This window comes from Telmatherina bonti, assembly GCF_933228915.1.
Source record: "Telmatherina bonti genome assembly, chromosome: 10".
Lineage (NCBI taxonomy): Eukaryota > Metazoa > Chordata > Actinopteri > Atheriniformes > Telmatherinidae > Telmatherina > Telmatherina bonti.
Genome location: NC_136628.1, coordinates 18,196,714 through 18,207,478, shown reverse-complemented (window position 1 = coordinate 18,207,478; position 10,765 = coordinate 18,196,714). Strand labels below are relative to the sequence as shown.

Here is a 10,765-nt window from a genome sequence, read left to right as displayed (position 1 = left end):
ATCTTCCTTCTTTCTTTTATTTTCTTTTTTTTTTTTTTTTTTTTTATCCCCTCCGGTTCCACATTATGATGACACGCTCCATGTTCTTCCTCCAACTTACAACTACAGAAAGCCAACTTCCTTCACTTCGGCTTGTCATGACGTGCGCTCACAGACCTTCAGATGTGCGCGACTCCTCCCCCTATCCCACCTGGAAACAAACGTCACGGTCAGGTGCCAAACTCACGTGTCTGTGCCATTATGAACTCATACAAAATAGCAATTCAATTTTCGATTCAATTCAAGCTTTATTACGGACACAGAATCCAGGTCCATAGAAATAGAAAAATAAATAAAATAAAATTAATAATAATAATAATAATAATAATAATAATAATAATAATAATAAAATGGTAGATACAATAAAAGAAGAAGTGCAATGCACGAAGAATTACAAATATAGACATGATTTCCAGTTTTTCCCAGAAAACAATGGTGAAAATTCAGTTAATCAGTATTGCTGACCAAACTGTATTTGCGCAGGATAAACGTGTTTCGTTATGCACACCACGTGACACTTTTTGATGGTGAACTAGTAGCGCCATGACCATAGACCGACCAGGAACAGCATAGACATCATATATACCACAGACTCTATGTTATATACATATATGTAGGTATATATACGTATGTAAGATGTCTATATGAGGCCCAGCTGCAGCTTTGGTGAAACAGCGCCCCCTAGGCTTCAGCAGCAGCATCCTCAAGAAACCGGAGCCGGATGTGAGGTTTGAAATATATCAGCCCAGGACCGCGTTGGGTAAGGCTTCGGTGTACTGTGTTGGCATAACTAAAGCTTCCCTAGCTTATTATATATAATTAAAACCAATTAGGATTATTTAATATATTTCATGTTAGCCCTTACCACTAGAACGGTCCCAGTTTAGGCAAATGCTGACAAACATACTAATTAAAACGCTACGTTAGCTTCTAGCTAAGCTAACGCTACATCGCTAACGTTTAACAAAATGGCCAGGAGTTCGTAGCTAGCTGTAAGTCGTGTTTGTGTTCTTACATCTAGCCGTACGCAATTTAGTACTTTAAAACCCATGTGCTCTTTGTTTGTCGCTCATAAAGATTGCTGGGTTACAAACAGCTTATAACTTTATTGAATCATAATCGCGACGAAAGCTAACGGCTGTGCTAGCTTAGCTGACACAACAGAAACGGCATTAATACATGTCAAGTTATTATCTTAATTAAAAAAGAAAATCAAGATAATGCCTTGTGAGATTTTACCAATAATAAACTTTTTTTTAAATATATAAACTTGATAACAGGTAGTTGACGTTACTGTCAAACTAGTCGAAATTTTAGCTATATCCTGTTTTTATGCTTCTTTTTCAGATGCCTGGTTGATACAAAGATGAGCGGGGAAAACACAAAGTTGTTTGTTGGGAACCTTCCTATAGATGCAACTCAGGAAGAACTGAATAAACTCTTTGCTCCATATGGAGAGATCAACACCTGCTCCTTGCTTAGACAGTATGCTTTCGTTACCCTGAAGGGAGAGGGGGCAGCAGACAGGTATGCATCTGGCCATTTGTATAAAGTTATACTGTAATGATGAAGGTAGATCACCATACATGTTGAACTACCTCAGATCTCACAAAGTGGTTTAAAGTCTTTCATATTATTAGTCTTCAAAAGCAGCTACGTTAAAGCTTGTTGTTGGCCAGTAAAGTCCACATTTGCAGTAGTCTTCAATAATATAATTTTAAAAAAAAGGCCATACTACATTTTTGTTATCTCTACAACTTGGCAAAAATAAAAGTGTGAAGGCATCTGTTGCAGTCTAGCAAAATTTAAAAAAAGATTAAACAAAAGTTAAGTTAGTTGGTCACAATTAAAATAGTAATCTTTGTTCTTATTCCTACAGAGCCATACGGCATCTTGATGGCAAAGAGTACCGAGGCAGACCACTGGTGGTTGAGGAGTCACGTGCACGCCCACCCAATTCCACTAAAGTGTTTGTGGGGAACCTCAGTGCAACATGTTCAGCAGATGATTTGCATGGGCTTTTCTCAACCTTTGGGAGAGTTTTAGACTGTGATAAAGTCAAAGGTAAAGCACAAAGCCTATCAAACAAAAATATTGTACTCTTTGTTTAGAGGAATGGGTATCCATGGATGAAACAAGCACCTCCATAAACTCGTTTTTTTTTTTTTTTTTTAAATCTGTATTTTTTTAGCAGCATATTTAGATCTAGATAAGAAGTAATCAGTAACGTTAGAGATTAAAGTAGATGGTGTTTTATTTAAATCCCATTTCTACAATTTTAACCATTTTCTTGTCTACTCTGCAGCCCGCTTATGCTCAAATGTTGGCTATGCGTTTGTACATATGGAGAGAAAGGAGGAGGCCTTGGCAGCAATTGAGGCGCTCAATGGGACCATGTTCAAGGGTCGTCAGTTGGCTGTAGAGCTGTCCAAAGCCCAACCTTTGATTAACCAGCTTGCAACAGGAGGAAATTCAGCTACTCCTGGAGGTGCTATAATAGTAGCTTAAAATGAAAAATGTTTTTACTTTGTTTTTAATAAATCTATTAATAAATCAACTCAGTAGAATTCTAATATGCAGTATTTACCAGTATGTAAGAGAGGCAACTATTAATGCCTATATTCTGTTCTACTTTGTATTGAAGGTGACCGAGAGGGTCTTCTTCCACGACCTCCCCCATCATTAGAGCACCATCAAAGTCAAGCAGCTGTACTAGCTGCTGCTGCTGCAGCAGCAGCTGGACTACCCATACAAGTAAGTCGAATTTCCCACTGGAGTTGGGTTATATCCATTAGTTGTATTGGGTTCTGATATTGACATGATACCAAAATCGGATATTGGGCTGAATTTCTTGAATTATTTTCTCAAAATTCAAGTTTAATTTTGTAAGTGCAGCTCCTCTTTGGTTGTAATATAAGCCATGTTTTTGTCTGCTCACACTGCCAGAAACATCAAAGGTTTTGTTTGTTTCACTCTCTTTTTTTTTTTTTTTTTTTTTTTTTAAATACACGGCAGCCTTTCATAATGGTAATTTTTTTCAGCCATGATTAATAGACCTATTTATTTTCTATGGATCTTCTCCAGGATCCCCCCAGGTGCAGGTCAAACACTAGGAGTGAGCTTGATGGAGGCTGTTGTCTTGTTCTGGTGTCTTTTAGAAGCCAGCCTTCTTCACTAAACAATTTTATAACCTGCAATACTGCATACTCGATCTATTCACACATTATTCACACATTTCCATGCTCCTTTTAGCATCTTCTCTTGGACATTAAATAGATAAAAACTTTTCACTGCTAAATTATAACTATTTTGTTATTAGGATTATGAAGAAGAATGTACATTGTCTTCAGTATACCGGTACTTAATTTCTTTTTCCTTGTCAATTGTTTTAGAAAATAATACTGTTCATTGGTTACTCTCTTATTAGGAAATGATATATGGTTGAATTAATCTTCATGAAACCGATAACAAGATCCAAATGTCAGATACTGGATTTTGATAGGAACCCAAAAAAGCAGTTTAGTGCATCTATATTTCCCACCATAATGTCCCATAGGGATGTTTTTTTTTATGTTGGTGGGATTGGTAAAAATCTTGTGACTTCTAAAGTAATTTCACATGTATTTAGATGGTTTTAGTAAAGTCTTTGATAAGCTCATCCTAGATCATATTTAGTATGATTAATTATCTCCCTTTTTCTTGCAGGTTCAGCAAAGTGTTCATAACTCATTTTACAATACAACATCATTTGACCCCACCTATGCTGCTCTTAAAGGCATCACCAGTGCTAAAGGTGCAGATGGGGTCATATATGGTGCTCTTGCAAGTCAAGTTTATGGAACTGTTGCTGACCAGGTGTACCATGAATTGGCCAATCATAATCCAACCACTGAAGAGGTAGAGCCACAGACTGTGCCAGATCCAACAACACTCTTTGAAGCAGCGAGGGCCAAGTTTTTTCAAGAAGGACAGAAGGTCTGTTAACACTGGCATCAAAATAGTTCTTCTATACATGTATATATGTAGATATATGTTTAATTACATGCATATTTTGATTTAAAGGTTCTGGCAGAGCAGCAGGCAGGGAGAAAGGCGGCGGCGGCAGCAGCATCATCTGAAAATGAGCGGGACCGCAGCCCCATAAGAGGAAATCGAGCACCCCTCCTCCCCGACCCTGTTCCAGGTTCCTTTGCTCAGATTCGACCCAAACGACGTGCCCTGCTGCCAACGCCACCTGGAGCACCAGAGGAATCCCCAGCTGCTTCTACAACTCCTGAAGGGTCAGATCCTGTTGCTAGGTACACATAACATATTGTAACGTAGGATTAAGCTGGACGGAGAAACAAATTAAATTTGATTTAAACTCATTATACAGTGACAAAAAATATTAAATTCAACTAAGTAACTACATTTTTTAAATACATTAGAAAATCAAATAATATTAAAAACACAAAATTAACTACTGTTTTATGTCAGGGAAGATTTTAAGACTTATTTAGGTATTTATACCCTTTTCCCCCCCTTCTGTTTATCATATTTTCAACTTTATTGTGTGCTGTAGGTCTTACACAGAGTACTACCAGCAAATGCATCAATACCAACAGTATCAACAGTACCAGCAACAGTACCAGTACCTCCAGTATGCTTACACCAATCCTCCACCACCACCACCTCCTCCACCAGCCACAACACAGGCACAAGCCTCCACCACAACCCCAGCACCCCCTGGGACGTACACAGCACCTCCAACATATGCTGCTTCGGACCCTTATGCTCCCCCAGGAACATATGATGCTTCGGGAAGTTATGACACCTCATCAGGAAACTACGACTCTTCATCTGGGAATTACGATGCCTCTTCAGGAAACTACGACACCTCAGCAGGCTATGATACATCTGGAGGCTACGGGGCATCAGGAGCGTATGATTCATCTGGAGCATACGCAGCAGCAGGAAACTACTCCACATCCACACCGTATGAGCAGACACCCGCACATGGGCATCCCACGCCCCAGCGTCATGATTACCCTTACCACACGCCAGAACCCCCTTATCGATAGTCCCACTGCCCACTCACTCCTTACACACTGCTGATGTGTGTGTGTGTGTGCACGAATGTGTATTTACGTAAGGGACAGTTTAAAGAGGAAAATCAGAGAGAATGAAAGGTCATAATTTAAATGCTTTAAAATCTAAGGCATTGCCCCATACCTACCTACATCGTGACTAAATAGTTTGCTAGTTTTCAAACAATTTGCTCATAAGCAAAGTCTTTGGAAGAGTGGGGATGACAGCAGGTAAAATTGGAATATAGTCCACATTTATGTTCTTTGTTAGACGTTGTAGAGGTACAACTCTCGTTCCATGTCGAATGTTAAAGCTTTAATGTTGCCTGGGGCAAAGTTAAGCATAAAAGGCCAAGATTGAACCTCCCTTTAAAAAAAATAAATAAAACCCTCTGTAGTTGGTGCTGGATCAAGGCCTTTTATATAATCTATATTATCTTTTTCAAATTGAAATGTGGAGTCATTTTATTTAGTCAAAATAATTTCAAGCAAGGCAGACAATTAGAAATATGGATCAGAAAATAGCATATTCAAACTGTTAACTTTTTACATGGATATTCTGGCAAAATTAGACTATTTCGCCTTTGAAGAGTTTTGTAAAAGAAGCCGTCTCTTCTGACTTTCTTTCTATATTAACTCACAGCAGTCGTTTAATTTAGGCTAGTGTTAACTAATTTGACAAATGTTTCTCGATTATTGTGGAGACCAGTTTTTATATCCAACATGGTAGAGTAAATGGCAGAAATATTTCTGTGGTTAATGCTGTTCTTGTCAGCAACACCAGGAAACAGCATTACCTTCCAGTAAGATTCTTAAATGGACTCACCACTTTTCTGGAACTGGGGAAGAAAATCTTTCAGTAATTTACTGAAGGGCTGTTAGCTATGAGTACCAGATAAGTGTGCCTGTTCGAGGCCAGTTCAGTTTGTAACAAGCCTTTAGATAAATCCAGTTACAGTTTAGAGGCCTTGAAGTAGCATCCTGTTCATCTGAATGCTGACTAATACATGCAGTACACATGCTTGAAAAGGAGAGAAACTGAACTAAAAAATGGGTTTGAGTGTTTAATGAAAGTCATTTTGGTTTTTTACTGTAGAAGCTCCAAAAGACCCGGCTGAGCAGGTTGCCTTAGATATACGGTCTGGAGTTGAACTCTGGGATTGAAAGTATAGTTTGTCATTCAGATTGTGAGGGAGTCCACTTTCCCCTTTAGCAATGAATAACTGGCGTTTGTCTCACTGGATTGAAAATGTCTTCATTCCACTTGCTTTCAGGATGGGAGACTGACTTATTGTGATGGTATGTTATACAGGGTGTCCAGTTAAGTGGGAAGCTTTTCCCTGCCCTTTTCTGTTGTCACGGTTTCTGATTAAGCTTATTGGAAGTTTGAACTGATATGATGGGAAACAGTTTGAACATTTGAGCTGACTTTGAGTGTGTATGAAAATCGAGAACACTTGTTTTCAGATGATGTGATTGGCTCTTCCCTTGGGGTGATTTTCTTATAATTTACTTTGCTTGTTTATTTCTTAGCCTAAACTTTATCTGAAAGTCAGCCGAGACCAGAGTTGTTGTTTTTTTTTTTGCCTCTAAAACGTCAAAACAGACTGTTGTGGTCATTTTTCAAGTCCAGTATTGTGTCAAGTTGTTTATAAGAACGTTCTTTGAGGAAAGCAAGTTGAAGCATCTATATACCATTTATAGTTTTAGGTAATCCACAGTTTTGTTTTTTGTTTTTAAAGAGACCATCTTTTTGTTAAATGCGTACGTATGTGAATTTCTATGAGTAAGGAATTTAGTTGATAAAAGATATGTGGCCCATGAGCATAATCAGTACTTCAATTTTCAACTTGTTTTTCCACAATTTCTAGTTTCTTCTTTCTTTTTTCATTTGGGTAGTCTGTTGTCTTACCCCCAGCAACACAGCTCATTCTCACGCTGGGAAATCGTTCACTTTGGTACTTTTGTAAGTACTTTCATCCTTAACTGAATCTAAGAAAGCAAAACGAAATGTCAGCCATCATTTAGTAAGAACATTGACTGTTAGAAGATAAAGCGATTGTATTTCTTAAACAGGCTCGATGAAGTTGGACGGTTAACTTGTTCCAAACTTTGAGAAAGCTGCAGCCTCCGACGTATGCATAAAAAGAGCTGCTGTCATGCTTACAGTGCGTGGTTTTGGGTAACTGTGGCGCAAATGTTAACCGAATCTGCCCTTAAAATTGAAATAGAACATGAGTTATAATTTGAAACTTAGGTGACAAAGTTGTGGAAAACAGTTCAGGAAAATGTCTTCCTGTGTGTGGTGGTGTTACTGGTGGTGTGTTTTATAGGGTTATTGACTGGGTTGATATGCAGTGACAGGTAGTACGTTCGATATCGAGTCATTTTCGATTTGATAAAGGCTGCTGATTTTTCTCAAGAACCAGTAAGAAGAGCTGATGACCTTCCTGTCTCATATGATTTCACTAATGCACACCTCATTTTGACACATGGCTTGAGTTATTGGCTTCATTCATATCACAGCGAGACGATCATTCAGCTCCAGTCTTACATCTCGATGTGTTTTAACTTGGTTCATAGGTTTTTCCTCATGTGCAAATGATACTGATGCACACATGATTTCACCTGAATCTTTAGACCTACAAGTTGTTCTGATTGTACACATTACTCATCTTGTTTATGGGGCATCTGATAGCGCTTTGTTAGGGTTCAGTGACACATAGCGACTCAACATTTCCACATTATTCCACCGTCTCCATGTGAACTGTTAGTTGCATGCCTTGTTGTTGCTGCTGCTCCAGCCACCTTCTTCCTCTTGCTGATTATTGCAGCTAGAGTGGGAGGGAGCCAAACTGAGCCCTTGCCCTGGACGTACGCCACACGCAGCTGTAGAGTGGGATGGGGAAAACAGCAGCGTTAGGCCTGAAACTGCTGTGGACGATGGGGTGTCCCCCCACTAAGGTAAACACTCAGACCACACACTCCTGCCCCTCCCCAAAACACGCGTACACACAAGCACACAAATACAGTACGGAACCACGTTTGTCAATACTTTTTTTTTTTTTTTTCTCCTCCTTGCCTGTTTTCAGGGATTTTCATTTAAGATTTCAAACTACTGGAAATGTCTCCTGAAAGGGAGATTATCCTTTTCCTGCTTTTGATGGTCCTGTTTATTTTCCTACATTTTTCTTCAAGCATACTCTGCTCATACATTCCTGCTCTCAACCGCTTAAGTCACATACAGTCCTTTGGAGGACATCGGTACCACCCTTAGTGTAAATCTGACGCTTCCTGCAGACATAATTCAGCCTGTCTCTGAAGAGTGCCAGGCAAACACAGTCACAGCCGGATTTGGGACAATTAGGTAGGATGGGTTCTTTTCAGATTTTGTTAATGCGACCCTGCAGCCACTTTAGGGTTAAGTGCCTTGCTGAAGAGCACACTGGTAAGCCCTCCATTTTACAGTTGAAAAACCTGGCACAGGATCGGTTGCTGGTTCGACGCTTGACTTCCCTTCTTCCCGGAAAACGATTTTTGATGCCACATTCAACTTGTATGAATGACAATGAACACAAAAATTACCATGTTGTTTTAAATTACTTTTTGTCTTTTGTTCTTTGAACTGTTTAATTATCAATAAATGAATTTGAACTGAACTCCACCATCTCTGTGTGAATATTTAGAAAAATGCTTTGTAACTTTAGATGGAAAAGCCAACAGTATGATCAATAAATCAGTTCAGCATCAGATGACGTTTTTATTCCATTTTCTTGCAAAAACATCAATCTATGCCTTTTTAAATAAAAATCAATAATTTGATAACAATTCAAACCTGATGATAATTCAGTTGCTTTGATATACAAAAAAGGAAAGAAGAAATTGAAGGATTGGGACTGCACTCCCTGCTGAAGTTTCATGGACACTGCTGAGTTTCATGCCCTCAACAACAATGAACAGTTTACAGATAGACACTAGATTATTGAATGAGTGCAGCGAATGCTCCAAACACTAATATACTAATAATGTGCTGAGGTAATAAGATGAGTCGTCCTATGTATGTAAATGGGCAAAGTATAAAACTGCGACATCATGCGCCATTTGTTGGCTTAGTGACTTGGCAATGCAGCAGTTTATACTCCGGGAACGCAAGCTGGTTTCCAGCAGCCAGTCCAGTCCCTAAAAAAGCTTCAGTGGTTGATCTTTACTGAAATTTTCCTTTTTTAAAGATATGTGTTGCACAGAAGTTTCTGGATTTTTTTCTTAAAAATATTGGAAGCAAATCACATTTTAGTAATCCAAATCATTTTTCTATTTTCTAAAATGGCCTCACCTTTCAAAGCCTCATTTCTGTGTTTCTCAGTGATCAGTGGGAAACTGGAAATAATCAGGCAAAGGGAAGAGGAAAGTATGCCCTTTCTAAGCTATTGCTACAATAAGTGCAGATCGATGGAAGTACTAGAACCTAGTATACTTACCCAAATACCCTTGTTTAACTGGCTTATAAACATGATACTTTAGAAAGGCAAAAAAGAAAAAAATATTTTTTTCTGACTTTCCTTGATTTTAAAAAAACAGACTAATCTTCTAGTGAATCAAAGCCTGGAAACTAGTCTGCGCTTCGGAGGATGAAAACCAGAAATTTATAGGTGGTTGATGGAAAGAGACAGGACGAGACGGAGCAAACACAGTAAAACACCACACAGTGTGGACCAGACCAAACACATATTACAGTACTTTGAATCACAACCTCCCATGATGCTGCTGGCTTAATATGAAAAAGGAGCGAGCGTTCAAACACACGTATTGAAAATAGCAACGCTTTAATAAAGAGCGATTTTTACAAGACTGCAATGTTGAGCTAGCTAGGTGATAACTGGCATTGACATCCATGGTGTTTTACAGAGATGCAGTTATGGTAACTGGGTTTGAAGTTTGATGGGTTACTTGCAATTGACATTTCTCCATGCAAGGTAGCCTTCAAACAGTTACAGACCGTACGTTGTAAAACAGCTGACTATGAATGTCAATGAATGTTCATGTCAAGAGGTAAGTAAAAAAATCTCATGGAGAAATTTCCTTAACATTTTTCCAAACACCGGTAAGAGAGAGTTCACACAATGGTCATGCTTTTACCGGGCACACGAGCCAATAAAAAGACAACACTTAATCATGCAAAAGAGACAGTTTTTGTCTGTTGAAAATAAGAAAACAAAAAATAAGAGGAAAAAAAAAAAACATCTTTGTAGTTCTGATATCATCCATCCGTAGTGACCTTGAATAAGAAGAAGCTGCGCTTTGATGATGACTTTGGTGCAAAAAAATGTTCCTGTTTTGAAGAAGACAGACCCTGTCCTGTCCACTTCCTTGATGAAGACACTCTTGGTATAGACCAGTTGTGATAGTTTACCACTGACCCACGCCCGCCCCCCCTAACCCCACCCATTTCTTTCTATTGATAGACACAAACATTGACCCTGCCCACCCACCAATCCCTGGATGATGACACCTTCAAATTACAACCATTCAAACACAGATACAGCAATAAATTGTCCCACGTACAGTAAGTCATCCAATGGGGCTTCAATCACTTTACAGAGAGAGCACGTCTAAAAACACATGAACAGCATTACCTATATACAGAGGGGACACAGTAACAG

The 10,765-nt window shown here is 38.8% G+C and overlaps 1 protein-coding gene across 4 annotated transcripts; it reads left to right on the top strand.

The window, feature by feature from the left end:
* Positions 1–775: 775 nt before the first annotated feature.
* LOC306761046 (uncharacterized protein) lies at positions 776–8,764 on the top strand. Of its 4 annotated transcripts, none has more exons than XR_013771463.1 (9): positions 776–799; positions 1,387–1,566; positions 1,919–2,103; positions 2,345–2,527; positions 2,684–2,793; positions 3,745–4,014; positions 4,102–4,337; positions 4,601–8,069; positions 8,198–8,764. XR_013771463.1 is itself a non-coding variant. In XM_079247131.1 (9 exons), exons 2-9 carry the CDS (start codon positions 1,406–1,408, stop codon positions 7,941–7,943), a joined length of 1,563 nt encoding a protein of 520 aa, XP_079103257.1. In that variant the 5' UTR covers positions 776–799; positions 1,387–1,405; the 3' UTR covers positions 7,944–8,764. The 4 variants fall into 4 exon arrangements, 3 of the variants coding, with proteins under 3 accessions (XP_079103257.1, XP_079103256.1, XP_079103255.1); XM_079247131.1 differs by having other exon boundaries at positions 4,601–5,014; positions 7,940–8,764; XM_079247130.1 differs by having other exon boundaries at positions 4,102–4,319; positions 4,601–8,764.
* The last annotated feature ends 2,001 nt before the right edge of the window (positions 8,765–10,765 follow it).